Source organism: Numida meleagris, chromosome 1, assembly GCF_002078875.1.
Source record: "Numida meleagris isolate 19003 breed g44 Domestic line chromosome 1, NumMel1.0, whole genome shotgun sequence".
In the NCBI taxonomy this organism is placed as follows: Eukaryota; Metazoa; Chordata; class Aves; order Galliformes; family Numididae; genus Numida; species Numida meleagris.
Genome location: NC_034409.1, coordinates 121,258,073 through 121,276,561, shown reverse-complemented (window position 1 = coordinate 121,276,561; position 18,489 = coordinate 121,258,073). Strand labels below are relative to the sequence as shown.

The following is an 18,489-nucleotide window of genomic DNA, read 5'->3' as shown; positions in this document are numbered from 1 at the left end:
TAATTTTCATTTGAAGGGTTTGGCATTAGCAAATGCATCTTATTGAATTACTTGATCACATTATCTAGACTGACCAGAACTTCACTATTCAAAAATGCTACATCAGCATATATCGTAAATCTACTTGCTGTCCAATGTCCAATAAAGACAAAGTGAGAGTAGAGGGAGTCTGCTGGAAGAGTAGAAGCAATAGTGAGACAGTATTTGTATGACATTAATATTAGAATATGAGCTGTTTAACAAGATTTTGTTGATGAAAGCACCAGCACTTTGCCTGATGCCAGAAGATGCTGTGACAATTGCAGCAAGTACACCAGTCTGCAAATCCTTCCATGTCGTTGTTGCCATAAGCAGTTACTTGTCAGACTAGCTTCAGTTTTGTGGTTAGTGGTAGCAGAGCTGCATCTCTCTCGTTCGATCACCAGTGCAATTTTAAAATGAGCGTGACCTGTATGTGTAGTAACATTTCTGTGAAATTAGCAATTAGACATGCCATGAAGTTTTTGTTGGCTTCTTTGCTAATTTTATGGTATTTGCTAAGGGGAAGACCATGCATAAAATTTGCTTTATTTAAAGCCTGAACTGTCAGAATTTCTGAGTCTGCTGTAACTGATAGACAGTACTCACGCTGGTCCAGAGCTGTGGAGTAAGTAGCCAGCTTTTTCTGTTTGGCACAAAAAGACTGATCTAGTGTAGTGGCAAACCATGACCATAGCTGTTGGTCTTTTGCTGCTAATTTTTTCCTGATTGTGTGAAACTATTCAGACAATTTTTTTTCATTATTCTTTTTTCCCTATTGTCAAGATGTCCTCATCTTAAGCATGCCACTCTGACATATGTAATGAAGAGAAGTAGCCCAGCATCAATGAAATCAAAACTTTGCCTTCCCATGAGGCGTGAGGGGTCTGCTGCAGTGAAACTAGAGAAAAAAAAATAAATAAAGAGATGATGATTATTACTCTATAGTATATTGTCAAATAAAACAAATTAAAAATAAAACTATTGGAAAAGAGAATTTATTTCCTAACCATAAGTCTATATTGTGTCTCTTTGAAAGAAAAAAGTCTGGAACAAACAAGGCTTCATTATGTGAATTGTTTGAGTTAGGTTTTTTCTCTGAAGCATCACTTTCAATTGCTAGATCAAATTGTTAACCTCTTTTTTTTGCAGTGTGATAAAGGGATGGAATAACACCAATTTTCACGGCATGAAAAGTTACCTCATCATTTCATTTCCTTAAGTTCTTCCATTATTTTGTCTGTTTCCACTATTGTTATAGAAATTCAAACACCTATGTGACTGCATCAGGTCTTATATGCAACTGCTGAAAATTCAGTAAATCACCAGAAAACCCCTCTTAATCTAATTCAGATCATAGAATCACAGAATGGTTTGGGCTGGAAGGGGCCTTTAAGATCATGTAGTTCCAAACCCCATGCTGTAGGCAAGGACACCTCCCTCTAGACCAGGTTGCTCAAAGCCCCATCCAGCCTGGCCTTGAATGCTTCCACAGATGGGGCATCTACTGCCTCTCTGGGCAACCTGTTCCAGTGTCTCATCACCCTCACAGTAAAGAATTTCTTCCTGATATCTAGTCTGTATCTACTCTCTTCCAGTTTAAAGCCACTTCCCCTTCCCCTGTTGCTACATGCCCTTCTAAAAAGCCCCTCCCCATCTTTCCTGTAGGCCCCCTTCAGGTACTGGAAGGCCTCTATAAGCTTCCTCTTCTCCAATCTGGAGAGCCCCAGCTCTCTCAGTTGTCCTCACAGGGGAGGTGTTCCAGCTCTCTGACATCTTCGTGGCCTTCCTTTGGGCCTGCTCCAACAGCTCCATGTCCTTCTTGTGTTGGGAGCTCCGGAACTGGACACAGTACTCCAGGTGGGGTCTCAAGAGAACAAAGTAGAGGGGCAGAATCACCTCCCTCGACCTGCTGGTCACGCTTCTCTTGATGCAACCCAGGATACGGTTGGCCTTCTGGGCTGCAAGCGCACACTGCTGGCTCATGTTGAGTCTTTCATCAACCAGCACTCCTAAATCCTTCTCCCATCTCTGCCCAGCCTGTATTTGTGGTAGAGAAACATCTGGGACACATAAAGAAAAGCACTCTAGGTGTTCCAGCATTTTTATTTCCATCACAGATAAAGGAATTCTGAATCTCATTGGGGCATCCATATGTATTTACAAAAATGTAGAAAATTAGAAGACTATTTTGATTACATTTCACATTTTTTTTTAAATTAGATTTTGCTGTGATCATGTGTGCAAGTGTTACAGATTCATGACGGCTCCAGTTTTGGAAGTTGAATTTAGGAAACGACAGAGTAATTGGGCTGGATTTCATAATCATTGTTAGGTCTCTTGTGGCTGCACTGAAGGATCAGTATGTGAGCTCATGGCCCATGCCACTGCTTCAAGACATCTTTTGCATCAGCATTGGGCTGGATCTTGTAAAATGGTTATAATTCATCATTCTGTGCATTTTGCTCTGCAACCTCACTATTTCAGTAAACTCCAAGTTCCTGGAAGTCCTCAGTAAGTATATTAGTGCAAAGGGTAAGTGTCACCAAGTTATTTGCATTGATTTAACGCACCTAAATGTCAACGCTGTCTGATAGAAACAACATAGTCTGGTGAATAGAGGTGAAGTATTTTCAGGAGAGTGGAGCTACTCTATCTATAGACACCTCCCTGTTCTGTAAATATCCGACTTTGAGAGTATTGTTTAGTAGATCCATAACACCATTCCTAAAGATGTCTCATAAATAGCCATCCTGGGGCTGGTGTATATTGCACTGTGTTTATTGCACTTCGAGCATTAACTTTTCTTCAGAGTTACTGAGGCTTTGGCAGTTAATAGTAGGAAAACCAGCACTGAATTGTTGGTCACTGAAATGTGACCTGAGAGACCAATATTATCTCACTTTATTTGCCTTTGATCCTTTAGAACTAATGTGCAGAAAGTCTAATTAGAAGAGGACAGCTAAGCAATTAATTAATAGGGGAGTAAACTCTATGTTTTTCTCCTTGGGAGTATAACATCTCCATGCAGCGTGAAATGATTTATGCTATGGTAGTGTGGCAGTAACATGCTAACAGCATGACTTGGTGAAAAACTCATTCCATCAAATACACACATATACCCATCTGTCTCTCTCTTTTTACAGTGGCCAAAATAAGCAAATAATGATTCTGTTGCAGTAGAGAACACCAAAGCTATTAACTCCTAATAAGTTTTCTTCTCCCAGTCAAGGCTGGAGCTGAGTGAGGAACATCTTAAATATGTCCAAATAGGAAAATGGTTGCCTAAGGAATGCCCAATCACTGCAGGGTTTTCTGTATATTGCTGATACTCAGAGTTGCACTCCAGAATTAATTGAAAACTGGTGTAATAAGAAGAAGCTAGCAAGGCACTGCCTGTTGAAGGATTGCATGTGGCATTCCTCAGTAGTTAGATAGCACTGTAACACTGCTGTTGATATTCCAAGCAGTCTTACCAAGGCAGTCTTGTACAGTGCACACAGGTATTTACAGTTTGACTAACAATTTGGTAACTCAGTTTTCAAAAATTATAAACTTACAGTTGAGAATATTAGCAGCTGGGCAACTGAGCAACTCTGGGTATTTGTGGACAGAAGGATGTTTTGGCTGGAGGTGAATATATGTCTTTGTGAACCACTGAAATTCAAGAACTTCTGCTTCATAGGCTTTTCCTTGCCACAGTGCTAATAAAGGAGGAAACAGGGTGAATTTGGTGTATGTGAAAGCTTGACACATAGACAGGCTAAGAGAAAAGGAGGGTTTTTTTTATTCTCAAAGCCATTACTGCAGAGGCATCTGAAATGGCATCTCCTGTATGAAAGCCCACCAGTATGCCGCAGCCCTGATCTGAAGGGACCACTTTTATCAGAGGCAGAGCGTAACTCAGCCTGCAGACACACTAACTTCTTTGCCCCTTCTGGAGACTGCCAACCAGGGTTCCAATTAGTGCCAGTTGCAGACTGTGACAATTTTAGAGATTGACTTTCACACCATGCCAGACCTTTAAAAGAAAGTACATTTATATAAAACACAATTTGCTTTGACAGTAATTTTCTGTATGCTATTATTGAAGTTATTTATGTTAGAATCAGGATATCTTTTCTCTCAGCTGAGTTTCTGCTGCTGTTTGATCCTGCAGTGCAATAATAATCCCATGCTTATATCTTTTCTACTTTATAGGACAGTATTCATCTCAGGCATCCATTGCTTGCAGCTTTTAGAGCTCAGACATTTGAACCAGAATCCTGTAAAATTCCCACATTCCTGTGAGGATTGTTTCTGCCACTGAATGTCCTCACATGTTTAATGGCAGACTTAAATTTATAGGATGTTGCAAAGCAGAAGAGCTATTCTAATTAAATTGAGGGCCTCAAGAGTTCACAAGTTGATGTTGCTTGGATATCAAAATGATTTTACTGCATTGACAGTGAGGCTAAGGGCAGTTACATTATCAGTAACAGTGGAAGAAGTAACTGCAAGCTTACCAAATGTGTGATCCTTCTGCCTTCTGAAACCAGGGACTTCAACACACCTTTCCTATCTCCTCTCTCTCTCTATATATATATATATCTATATACCACACAGCATTACCCATTCTCCCCTCACTTGGACTCTACATCTCATCCTTTATGGTAACATGCATTATTTCACAAGCCTCGTGCTACTTTTTTTGCCTGCTGCACTCCTGCACCTCTCCTCTGAGATGGAATTGAGTTCCAATGCCATGTGTGGCATACCCTGCCTTGCCTGCATGATGGCAGCAGTGCCCATTCTAGCTGTGCGCAGGATCTCCAAAGAGACTCCACAGAGGTCAGTGCAGCCAGCTGGACAGGTACACACTGAAATCCCACTGTGAACAGTTATTGCATCATGTACAGGCAGCCTTTTGAGAAAGTATGTTTTCCTTTGTTCTCCTAGAATTTGTCTGGAAAACATCATCTGCCTAGGGTTTGAGACATCAGATTCTTCACCTGCTGCCAAACTGTTCATCTATGGGTGCACGTAATCCAGAGTCCAGAAGCAGTCTGCCCACACTAGCTTGGCTTTTTGTTTCCTTTTAATGTTAATTCTTAATTAGAAGCTACTGCATCATGGAAAAATTGTCTACTGTTTGTGTGCTTTAGTGTTGCCTTCAGAAATTGAGAGAGAAGAGCCCCCATTTTAGCTTGTATGTTTGTGTTTGTGCTGTGCTGCCTCTCCTGTGACAAAAATAGCCTTGGGAAAGTCATAATCTTCTTAAAACCCCTCTTCCTCATCCCCCTACATTGTTTCCTAGGCTTCAATGAGTACAGAATTTGTTCCTGAGCTTGTCACGGTTCCGCTATCCACCCAGGCAGGCTGATAACATTGCATGACCTGGAGGTACACACTGTGGGATTTTGTGTGATAAAAGGCTGCGATAAGTTCACTCTGTCCCACCACGCTCCCTCCCTCCAGTAGTTGTCTCCAGCCTTGGAGATAAACCCAGGTAGATCTCGGACAAACCATTCTTCCCCGCAGGAGCCATCACACATGACAGAAGTTGGAGAAGGAAAATTTGAAGCTCCCTCAGGTGCAGATAACTGCTGTAAAGGGAACGGATTTTATATAAAAATGTATATACAGCTCAAATCAAAATGATCTTTTTGAAATCATTCTTAATGTACGACAATAGAGTGACTTTATCTTTCTCATGCAAACTCTGTTCATTATTACTGCCTTAATCTTCATAATAATGAAAGATATTCAAATGCTGAATGATTTTTCTTTAGCCTAGATGCTAGTTAAAGATGAGTTCTACTTTTCTTACCTTTGAACAATGTATTTGAGGTAACTAGATATATTTTGTAGTTAGTTTTTGACTCACTGAGATCCATTTTCTTACTTGAAAAAGTGTGAAACATACACCAAATCATGGCATCTCACTCTGTAATTGTGAAATCTGGACCTATCTCATAAGACCTAGTGCACAATAGAAAGTCCAGAAATAGAATGAACAAATTATATTAAATTATATACCTCATAAATGTAAATTATATTGTTTATTATATGTCAGTTTCTAATTTCTTCATCTTCAGTGGGAAAGAAACTTAGTACACCTCTAGTATATAAAACTGTTAAAAGCCTATAAATTAGTATAGTTTTCCATTCTGAATTCTTAAGAGTGAATACCTGTAATATATGTCCTTTGTCTTTACTCATGTAACGTATCTGCTACAGGACACATGAAAAGAACAGACACACTTGTTCCATATAATTCAGGTACTGGGAAGCTCCCCACTCCCCCCATCTGTCCCCACATGCCTTTCTCTCTTCCAGCTTGAAGGGAAGCAGAAGAGTAATTTCCAGATGCAAGTTTACAGACAAAGTCAATGGCTGGTATTGTAGCAGAATATTAACATCTTGTGTAGTCTGAGACGCCTTATACTTAGTAATACAACTTTAACCTTTATAATGTGCTGTAATTTGATTCTCACACCATCTATATTCTCTCATTGTTGCAGCCTAAGTAGCTGTAAAGAGTGCCAGAACAGACAAATGCAATCACCATTCAGGGCACTGCAAAGGACAAATAGATGAATCACCAAAATTCCCATTGCAATTTTGAGATTTTCACCCCGTGCTTGCCATTTGATTCTAATGTAAAGAAATGAAAGAAACATTATGAAACTTTTGTTTTTTTTTTTTCTGTAGTCAGCTGGTCAGATGGTAGAGCACCCAAAAACTCCCAAAGTGTCATCAAAGCTTGGAAATGCATATGATTGATCATGAGTTTAGATTCAAAAAGTATATGTAGACAAGTCTAAATTTAAAAGAAAAGAGGCTGTGGTTAAATGAGTATGAAAGTTAATTAAATATCTGCAATATATACATACCTATTTTCTTTTACATTAGTCAGATTATTAAAAGAGGAAAAGACAATTCAGAGGGAAAGTAAGACTATAGTTGTTTCTTTAGCCTTTGCCATTATCTTTCTGAAGTTGTTTAGAAGAAGTAACTTAAGTGTGGTGATGTACCTAATTTATGTAATTTTGTCTAAACTGTTGATACGTTCTACTCTCAAAAGTATATATACACATACATTTAAGCTATAGAATTTGCAGATCACAGTGCACGGTCAGTAGTTTCAATATTTTTCCACTGTTTTGATATATATAATATATGGCACAATTGACAGCCTCCAGCCTATCCTGTAAGAAAGTCTTGTCTCCCAAATAAATCTTAATATGATGACCTTTTGGTTTAAAAATGCTCTTATTAGTCTTGCCTACACTGGCACTTGGACAGATTTGATCCAAGAGTAACGAAGAATTGGAAAACATATTCATGAGAAGCTGATTTTCTTCCATAATGGCAACCCTCTAAGGACAGCATGAGGCAGAGCTGGTTGTAATCTTAGATTTCAGGAGAAACATAAATTAGTGGATTGAAAGTAACTGAAGAGGTCAGTTGGGCATGGAGTACTTACAGGGATGTGGTTTATCCTTTAACTAACAACTCTGGACTTTTCCATCTACGCATATGCCTAGATTAATATAGCAGTGACCAATTGGATAGAAGTAGATAGAACGGATGGGACTGTGAGATTCTTGAAATAAATTATATTTCTTATCATGTATTTTCAGAATATCTAATGTATTGTAGGTAGAATAGAAGAAAGTAGATGGAAACCTATTGTTAACCAAAACAGAATGGCAATTTCTTCTTTTTAGACTATAAGCTATAAAATTTTCAAGAATAACAATGGAGAATGATAAAGAATAATTGCAGAGATTTCCAAAACGGCAATCAGTAGTTTACGGTTCTTAAAAACAGACTGTAAGTTTTCACAAGTATGAACATTGTAAATAAAGACTTTCAGGATTGAATAAATCATTTCTGGAGCTTTGAAAGGTTTTATTAAAATGAAAAATAATTCTGGGAAATTCCTTAAAATATTTATTATTATATCTAAAGGAGAAAAAAAAATCTGCTTTGTGGCAGATTAATAATTTTCACCACATGTAGTATTTTTTTAACTTTCTAGCCTAATTTTATTCCTTTTCTTCTGAGCACAGACAAGCAATGCAAACCTTCAGTTCCTCCTTTTGAAAAGTCTACTTATACACTTTTCATGCAATGATACAAATATTTAATAAGAGGAACAAAAATTGAAGGTTGACAGATTTTACTTCAGTTTGGGGATATTTGGTCAGACCTTGGCCCTTGTGTGACTGCTGGCTTAGACAGAAGTACAATTTACCATCTCAGTTGGCTTTCAGAGATCTGCCAGTTTCGAGTATACCTTGACTTTCAAGACTGGTTTTCTGACTGGGTTTTGGGACTCTCCTCTATTTTCATTGCTTTTTGTCCATGTTGTGAATATGCAGTATAAGGTGACACTAAATAAGACTAATACAGTGTGATTTATTTTAGTTTGTACTGCCAAACAGTTCAGGCATGTTGTACTTCAGTTAGCCAACCAATAAATCACATAAATAAGCAATTAATTGTGTTCAAAAGGTAAAGCAACAGAAAATCAACTCCACCTCAACAAAACAGCAACTGAATTTTTCATAGTTAATATTGTCCTCAGAAGGCCTCTGGCCAACAGGGTAATAAAATATATTGACTCTGATTGACATCTTTTCCTCACTCTTCCACTTCACACTTCTTTTACCGTAGCTATCCATGAGTTCCAGCTACCCACCGGTTTATGATAAAATATGCATTTATTTGTCATTTGTCTACACCACTGGTCTTACCAAGTTTCTTCTCTTTATGTTGTTAATCAGTTTTTGTTTGAGAGCTGCTCATCTATTCTCCATTCACTAGTTTCATCCTAAAGAAGAGCTATTCCATTCCAAAAAAACCCTTTTGTTCAGTGATCTTGTAAAAACTGAACATTCTAACTGGGATATTCACCAAATATTACTCTTCATCTACCAATTTTAAAGGCCAGCTAGAGAAGAATCTGGGGCTAAATTTTGCCTTCATTTTTGTTTTGAAAACACTGCTGTCTTCATATAAATTTTGCATTAAGTGTACAAACGCTGCATGACTTAAAAAGTGACTTTCATTTGTAAAGTAGCCAAAATAAATGCATTATCTATAGATGATGAATTGATAGAGTTAATCGAATATTTTTCCATTCTTACTGGAGAAAGCCATCATTAGAGGATTCAGGTCTCTGCTGAAGCTAAAATTTTGCAGTATGAGCTGCAAAATTAAGTCAATTCAATTTGTTATATTGGAGAAAAAAAATTAACATTCATTGCAATTTTGTCATATTATTAATCGCTGTAATTCTCTGATACGTGATTGTAATAAACATTTGCCATATTAATGCAGTTTTCTGTATGAGAAAGAAAAGCTGGTTATGTGTAGTGTGTAAAACTGTGAATCTTTACTTGATTGTACTTATTTGTCTTTTTACAGAAGCTGCAAAGAATCAATCCTCCTTACTGTTGTTCAACCTTACCCTGTAAGTATCTGCAGTGTTTTCTTCATGTTTCCTAGCAACATAGCAGCTTTTTCTCTGCCTATATTCTATTTCTTCACCTTATCTAGGCAATAAAAAGAACTAAGGAGATAAGGGCTGTGTCTCCTAAAGGTGATGTTTCAGACTGTGTTACTGCATTCTGCACTCAAAGAATGTAATGCAAGTTGAATAGTAACAGCATCTTTAAACTCATGCCAGGAAAATACATAGAGTGGGATGCTGAGTTCTGCTTCCATCATCCTCTGAGGTCTGGGACATGGCCTAGGTCAAGTCCCCACTGCTGCAGTGCCTCTGACTCCGTGAAGCAGGAATAACTCACCCCTCAGAGCCTGAATGGGAAGCGGGGCGTGGGTATGGTGGTGCAGTAAGACTACTAACAGTACGGTCCTGCTAAATAAAGAACCTAAATTCTTTTCAGCTAGCCAAATTGTATATAATACGGGGGACAGGCCCTCACACATTTCCCTTTTTGTACAGATTGTCTTATTTCATCAGCTGACAGGTTTCATCCTTTTCTTTAACTGTCAGATGACAGAAGAGCTCGTGATTTGGTGCTGCTGGTTATGCCTAGTCCTCAGAAGTGGATTGTAAAGTGCAGTACTGTATGCCTTTGAGGTGCTGTGGCTTGTCATTGCTGTGCTGCTGGTATAAGGGCAAGCCATTGTGTAGTGAATGTAAGGGAAACTGAAACCTAAATGAACTGTGCACTCTACATTCAGTGGGAGACCTTTACAGCACAGACACAGTCTTTTTTCAGACTTCGACCTGGAGAAGAAGATACGTCATGACCTTGTATCTTCCCAGGTCTTTGGGTCCAAGCCCTGTTTGCAACAAAGCAGAATCTGTTCCACTCATTGCATAGCACCTAAAGCTAATGAATAACTGAACTACCTTCAGATATTACTGGGCCAGAAATGGCACCAAAGCATTGCATGTGTTTTTTGTCAGCCATGTGGGCTGATGTGTTCAGGTTATTCATGTAGTTATGTTGCCCCTCTCTGGTAGGTCTATTAGAGTCCCCCCAGCTCTACCTCTGCAGATGAGGCACTCATGCTTTTGGGAATTTTGGAAGTTTTATCTCACGTAGGCATGGAGGTTGTCTCCCTAAAAATGTCCACAGAGCAGCCAGTAGATATGATAAATGTACACATATCAGTGCTAGCTTTAATTGGTCCTTTTTTATCCTAAATTTGGGATGTTTCAGTGGCGTGGGCTTAGTGAGTGAGCCTCAGCTTCAGGATAGTTGCGCCTAGCAGATCTCCAGTTGTCCCCCTCCTATTGTATTTCCCTATCTACCCAGTTCAGGGCCAAGCTGGTTCACAGAGTCCTTTCCTCACCACTTTCAAGCCCAAGTGTTCTTGCAGTGGAAACAAGGTATGCATAGGGATGGGAATCAGCTGGGATGTTGCCAGTGTGTGGAGCCAGATTTGTTCCCTGCAGCAGCACAGAGTCCCTCAGTTTATGCAAACCCTGGGCTCTGAAGTCTCCTAGGGGCTCCTGAGTCACTTTGAGCACCTGGCCCATGCTGGACCTCATATTGCCTGTGTTAATAGTGCCTGAGCCTGTTAGGTGACATCCATCTCGGCTTTCCTTCCTGGGTATTGCCATGCTCCATCTGTGTTTTTCCATGCAGGAAGCAGTTTTAATGAACGCAGTGGGTCCTCTGGCAAATACATTTTGTCTCACAGTTTGGAAACAATACGTCTTTAAAAATTATGATACACGTGTTTTCCCCTTTAGTTTTTCTCCCTCCCTTTTTCCTTTTACAATTTTGCCCATAAAACTGGATAGATGAAGCAGAAACCAAAGGAAAAGTAAGAACTTTTAAATAAAGACTGAATCTCTTCCCCATTCTTGTCAGAAAAACATCTCTAGAAATATTTCAACTAGCTGTCTTTGTGATGGTGAACCTTTTTGTTTCTATAATTGCATGAAAAATATCTGCCAAGATGGATTACAGGAGTGCTACTTCTTAATAGTTTTTATTTGTGCTACTTAGAGTGTGTTTTCATCCTTTTAAGTTAACCATTCTTTATGATTGCAGGTGAAGGTAGAAGTAATTTAGATTTATAGTACTCTGTAGCTCACCTAGTAATTTTTAAAGCTTTTGCAAATCATTTTCCTTAAGTACATTCTGTTTTGTTTAATGCTTAAAATCATTAAAATTTAATTTAGTTGTTACCAGCCAAAGCGTAAGGTTTTCTTGTTCTTTCCATCAATCTAAAAGTCTCTCCTGTGTTAGTATCACCACTGCTCATAAGAAGATGACTGAAGCGCTTGAAGCAGTTTAAAGTTTTTATTTTTGCAAGTAACATTTGATTATCATTTCTGAGCATTTTATTCCGTGAGTGGACTATCATTCTTACTGATGCCTTATTAAGTTTTAAGCATTGCTCAAAACAAATAACTTGCCTGTTTTGTTATCTCATCAGATTTTATGCCTAGAGATAATTTGATAAGTTGCTCTCATGATTAATCTCTTAAGTTCCTTGGATACAGTCCAGGCCCAGCTGAGGTCTATAGCATTTTTTCTGTGCATAAGGTTTGTTATGGGAAAAAGCTAACATGTTTTGTGGGTTTTACGTTTGTTTGAAAGAGATGCTTCTTGTTATAATGTAGTTACATGTCTAAGATAAAATGTTTACAGAAAATTATTGATAGATAACACTTATTTCTGACTTGTAATGATGTAGCAACAAATGATCCTGTTGAGACTCACAGTATTTTTCATGCTGCTTTGCCTTATGGAGTCATTTAATAGGAACAACTACAATATCTAGAACCGTGGTTACAAAGATGGGTATAAAAAATAAACAGGTCCATCCCAAAGACTTCAAAAGAAAGAACACCAAGATCATTGTACTCATAATGGCCTTTTTCGCAGCCATCCTTAGTACCTTTGCCTCTGCATATCTTCGTATGAACTTTTTAAGTATGGTCAGTTCCATACAAAACTTTAACTCTGCACTCTTAGAGATCATGGTGTGGTTACTTACAGATGTACCATTACTGTGTTCCTTCTTAGAAATGTAGGCTGGTACAAGGCCTCTTCCCAGCAACTCTTTCTTGTTTGAACCAGACTCCACTCACATCAGACCTGTGTTGCACAGCCTTCATCTTTCACCTTTGTGCAAATGCCAGTGGGTGCTGCTGCTCCTGTCCTTTCTTCCAGAAGGCCTCTTCTTTGGCTGTATGGATTTTTATGGAATATAGATTTATAAAATATGCAGTCTGTTCACCAGTGAACACTGAGAAAATTCTTTGTGAACTTCCATGTTATCAGCGAAATGAAAGCCCTTTCAGCCTGTCCACCCATTCCTTGGTCTAGTTCGTTCTTCAGTCTCTTTCCCCAGCAGTTGCCATTTGGTCTCTTCTCTCTTCATTAGGCCTTTCTCCCATCTCTGATGCATTATCACTCCCATTATCCTTCATTTTTAATGCTTAGTTTTGTATGGATCAAAGGTTTCTTTCATTCCCAAAAGTCCTCATGACAAAGTCAAGTCACGTGTGCGTGAGAAGTAATCATTAATTTAAAGTAGTAATCTGACAATGTAATGAGCTGAACTTCAGAGAAGCAGGAACCCAAAAGGCCAGTGGAGTACATTTTGTAAAGTCCTCCACATTTGATGTCTGCACTTTCCGCCAAGTCCAAAGTAGGTCCGTGGTTTCACCTATAGTATTTGGGACAATAGAAAAAAAAAACAGGCTGTCATTTAATGTAGAGGGAAATGCTTGAGTCTTTGCAATGCCTAGGTTAAAGTAAGGCTTGGCTATTCCCCACCTGGCAGATAGATTAGATATTGATTGCCGTCTAAGAATAGTAAAATATATCTGATGCAAATATGACTGTCCCTGATATATCACATTGTTTAGGAAGACCAAAATAAGAACTTAAGAGAGAACCCAAATCTGGCTGTTATTTCATCAATTCAATTTGTGCCAAGTTTAACAAAGAAATATTCCTGATGATGATCTGTCAGTGCCCTGCGGTGATAAGAAAATACTGCGTGGTGAAATTTCTCGGCATTATTACTTACATGTCCCTACCTGCTCTTCTACAATGCTCTTGTGAGCTGGTGTCGTTTCAGCCTTGCTCACAGCTATGAATAGTGGGTTTTAGTTTGCCTTTGGGCATTATGTACTGTTCCACTTAATAAATTTAATACTTCCTCTTATTCACATTTTATTTGCTTGCTAAATTTTGTTTCACATAATTGCCTTTAGGGATAGACCAAAAAGTCAACACATTTTTGCAGTCATGCAATTATTCTCTATTTCCTAACAAATATAGTATTTCATATTAAACTAATAACTAATTATGGGTAACAAGCTTAAAATTAATTGTATATATACAGTCTGGCTATTTAAAACTAACTTATTTCATCTTATTGGACACTCATTGTCATGAAGAAGGTTTTCCTTTTACCTTTGGGACTGTCCCGTACTGCTGCCTTGTCAGTTTCTTTATGGTAGCTCAGTATTACACTATCCTCTTCTTAATGCTAAGTCCTTTTTCTTGAGCGTGAGTAAAGGTTTTGTTTTTGCAGCATTCTACCAGAAAGAGGTGGCTCGGAGGGGCTTTTGCTGCAAATAAAGACCATTTCACCTGGAATCAACTCCAAATTAGTTTACTTGCATAAGTGGACATAATGCTAGACAGTCTTATTTTCATTGAAAAATGGTTTTCCTCAAAATGAAGGGTACTGTTTCAAACAGCTGTCCAAAAATAACCTACTATAACGCTGCAGTCAAAAATAGGATCTAATTCTGAGAAGTCCATAACATTAGAAAATAATGCTTTCCAGAAAGCGTCTTCTTGTTATGGTAGTCTCTCATGTTTTGACTCAGCTAATGAGATGCCCATGTGTTGCTCTCCCCACTGAGTTGGGTTTAAAAGGGGAGACTCAGTCTTCACTGTCATTTTCTCTAAGCAGATCTCTATGCATTGACTCATCTTACTTGTTAGCAGTTTCTCTAAGTAGTGTTGAAATGATCAGCTGATTTTTTGCTGAGTTCTGTGCAAACAAGTAAAGATTATTTAAATTTCTGTTAAATTTGAGCTCTTAGCAGAAAACGCTGCTTAGGTCACAGTGTGAAATTTGCCTTTGTTGAAGTATTTTGACTCACTGTTAAAATGCCCCCTCATTTTGCAAAAGTCACTCTAATTAAGCTGTTTTTATCTGTGACAATGCAAATACTTTACTTGCACTGATAAATGTTTTGCAGTATTGTAAACACCTCCTGCTTAAGGTCATTAACTGAGGATAATGGCTTCCATTTGGCTAAAAGACAGTATCAGAAACAAATGAAAATGGCACTGAGGGAATCATTAATTAATAGCATTCTTCACCAGCGCATCCAAACACATTAAAATATAGTAGAACGACACATCATTTTGCTAATGTTTTGTTAGACGAGCAAGTTTTTATAATCAAAATCAAATTTTTCATAGATATTTGCCTCATTTTTTAGGTATAGTTCCTTTCTCAAAGGGAAAATGTCAAGTTGATACAGAGATAGAAACAATGAGACTGTGCAATTAAATGCAAAAGCTGGGATACTACACAAACCTCTAAACAACCATTATCCCTCCAAGTAGTTGGTGCAGCTGCTTGAGTTTTCCTTACGCCCATGTTTCACAATCTGAAGCAACCAATGTTCACACTTACTCAGAGTGTCTGTCAAGGGGCCTGAGTTGCAGGCCCTTCACCACATGCAGGGGGAAGTGCCAGCAGAAGTGAAAAGGGAGGGAAGCTGCATATTTCATACCTGAGCACAATATGCTTCTCTGGCTGTGCAGTAATGCACACGTGGGAATAACCCATGACTCAGAGGAGTCCCAGGGAATGTAGATACAATCAAACCTTTCAGTCTTGTTAGGCTCCCCTATCAATAGTCAATTTTCAATCCCTATTTTTTCAATAAGTGTTTGTGCCCTCTGCAAGCAAGTTTTGAGATTGTAGAAGGAAAGAGTGACAACATCACATACCAGATTGCCATATTTTCTCTGAGAATAACTTTGCCAGCATCAAGAAGAAAATTTGGCAGTGTGCCCAAAAGGAGAAGCCAGGCTGGTGACTCACCTGTGATAAGAGCAAACAGCTGTTAAAAAGCCCCTTCTCGCAAGAAGAGCTAGTGAAAGCCACTTGTTTTCCCTTGCCCTTGCAAAGGAGAGCCAGTCAGCCAACTCTGATAGCTGTGCTGACCCATGACAGCAGGAGTGGACAGGGTGCAGTCCATTATTGGATGTTGTATAGGATATCTCCCATATGCACTGCACTAAGGGATTACGTGAGGAGGAGGGAAATTAGACAAGGCATGGGTATGATTATATTTGTCATGGTACTGCTGTAACCTGAGTCTTTCTAGGAATTCATCTCTAGACTCTACTCCAGCATTTTTATGTTGTCTCTTCTTGTTGAGGAAGTGTACTGTTTTTTTTTATTGTCCCCCATCCTGAGACATTGACTCTTCTTAACATTTTTTCCCTCCTTCTCATATTGTTGTTTCTAATCTTCTGCGATCCTTCTACACTTTAGCACTGGTTTTAGAAACTGAGCTCGGTTTGATATTGGGGTTAAACTTTCTGTCATATGTTGGTTAAAAGAGTGTATGGACATTTATTAGAGAAAAGGTAAGAATGAGCTGTAAAAGTGAAGAAGTATTCATTTTTATTTCCTGGTTCTATTTTGCACTCCAGCAATTGTCTGGTAGCTGTGATATTTCTGGGAGATATTAGATGACTGTGGTATTTCCTCGGAGAATGTGGCATCTTTCATTCCTTGTTCACTGCTTGATGCTGAGCCTACAGTAAAAGCTACCATATATTCAATGTGATGATAAATAGGTGGCATTCAGAAATAAGCTAAAGTCTTATTTCTGACGGTATTTGGAAACAAGGCTTCTCCATCACAAAAACAAACAAACCAAAAACTTTTTCACTTATTCAGCTGTCTCTCAACAGAGATCAGTGACGACGAGGACAAGGGGCCTTGAACTACTCCATCACTCCTGCAGATTGTTAGTCAAGTCAAAATTTGAGTGATGATGACAAGACCTTCAGTGTTTATGAGAGCTGCTGTCATGTTGCATTGATAATAGGAAGTTATTCCAGGATCGTCACCACTGATGCCTGCTCTCATTTCTCATATGCAGACCAACATGAGATAGTATTTTCAGTATCCAAAACTAATAAGGCCACTTCTCAGAAGTTCAGATAAGATTTTGAAAGTCCTAACTCACATCTTAATAAAACAAATACACCAAAACCTGGCCTCAAGGAGCACAATGATTTTCAACAAGGCTGGAATTGCTTCCATCAGCCGTTACAATGGTTATAGAGTTGAGCAATGCCAGAAGGTCTGTATCTGTAATTGAGCTGAGAATAAAAAGGAAATCTTTTTTACTGTGAATACCAAAAATTGGTCAGATATCCCAGTTGTTAGTCAAATTCCTCTTATCTGGAGAGGTTTTTTTTTTCTAAGGGCTGAACACTTGGATCTCAGGTGATTTCAATGTAACAGGTCAAAGTCAATTAGTTCTCAGGAGAAAATTTGAAAAGTATCTGATCTTTTAATCGATAAAGTCCCACAGAATGTCTGACCTCTGGTAACAAAGCTGTTTACAAGGTTTGTGTAGGGAAAACTTCCAGGAGAAACCTGCATGTGCCTCTGGGTGGTTCTAATCTGTGCTTTGAAGTGAGTTTATATAATGAGGTGCCACTGTTCTTGCAGAGCTCTCAGACAGTTTTTCTTTTTTTTGTGGAAGTTGTGTTTATATCAGTGTGTAGTGGATGATAGACTTAACAAAAAATTCTCATTCAGTGTTTGAAGCAAAGATTGCTCACTGCTCACTGAACAGCATTCATTCATGTAGACGAGTTTGCTTTACAGTGATCTACAAGGAATTTGTATGCACACCAAGAGCCCCTCTCCTTGTTCCAGTCTGACTGTGGGATAACTTTCAGTACGTGAAGTACTCAGTGACTCCTTGTATGTATGTGCATACATATTATTTCTGGAAGCATTATGCTTTGACTACATTTCTGTTCTTCAGTGAATGATGTGCAAAGTGTTGCTGTATATATGGATTTCCCAGTGTATGAGAAACAGGAAAAAATTTAAAAATTAATGATAGGTGTTAACTTGAATTTATGTGATATGTTTTGTCATCATTTTTCCTTCCAGTCTCCTAAATCAGCTTTTATTAGTGCTGCAAAAAAGGCAAGATTGAAGTCCAATCCTGTCAAAGTGCGATTCTCAGAAGAAGTAATAATCAATGGCCAGGTGTCGGTGAGTATTCAGCTCTTTCAGCTTAGGAAGGACTGAGCATTTCATCCAAAGGTATGCCTCCAGGCTAGAAAATGAGGGCATTATATGGCAGGAACAGGAGTGATAGGCTTACAAAGGGGAGGGGTTTTCTTTTTTTTTTCTTTTTTTTTTTTTTTTGAAGTTTCAAGAAGATCTGTTTTAAAGTCCACTGGGCCTATAATATTGTGAAAAAATTGTCCCTTAAAATAAAATTAAAATGCTAGAGAAAGCATTTTGTGATGATAGCATGTATATGCCTTTCTTTATACTCTTTAATACATAAAGGAAATCATAAACTCAAGGCAAGTAGCATGTAAGCAAAACAGATTAACACTACCTTAGGGACCTCTTTGAAATTTGTTTTACCAACCTGAAGTTGTTTCCAGCAAAGCGAGCACTGTTTTGAGAGGCACTGAGATCCTCCTCAGACATGAACTCCTGACTCATGTTGATAATGGCATAGAACATTTTTCCACACCGATATCTTTATCCAGCTCTCTTCCAAACATAAATTGATACTATGTTTTTTCAAAGCCAATTTTTGCTTTTTTTTTAAAAAAAGGCCTTTTTTCCCTTCCTTTTTCCTGTTTATTTTAATATCCCTTTTACGAATTGTCACTATTAAGTAGCAATATTATATGTTACTCTTCCTATATAAGGACAGAGATTGGCATTTAATAC

At 38.3% G+C, this 18,489-nt stretch overlaps 1 protein-coding gene across 5 annotated transcripts in view; it reads left to right on the top strand.

The window, feature by feature from the left end:
• The window catches only part of FRMPD4 (FERM and PDZ domain containing 4), a 407,308-nt gene that overhangs the window by 365,215 nt on the left and 23,604 nt on the right, over window positions 1-18,489 (top strand). For 4 of the 5 annotated variants that reach the window (XM_021410557.1, XM_021410555.1, XM_021410562.1 and 1 more), the window contains exons 5-6: window positions 9,436-9,481; window positions 17,686-17,790. In XM_021410557.1, coding sequence (XP_021266232.1) covers window positions 9,436-9,481; window positions 17,686-17,790 — 151 coding nt within the window. Of the gene's footprint in view, window positions 1-9,435; window positions 9,482-14,477; window positions 15,822-17,685; window positions 17,791-18,489 lie in introns of those variants that run through there. The other variant, XM_021410572.1, reaches the window with a different exon arrangement.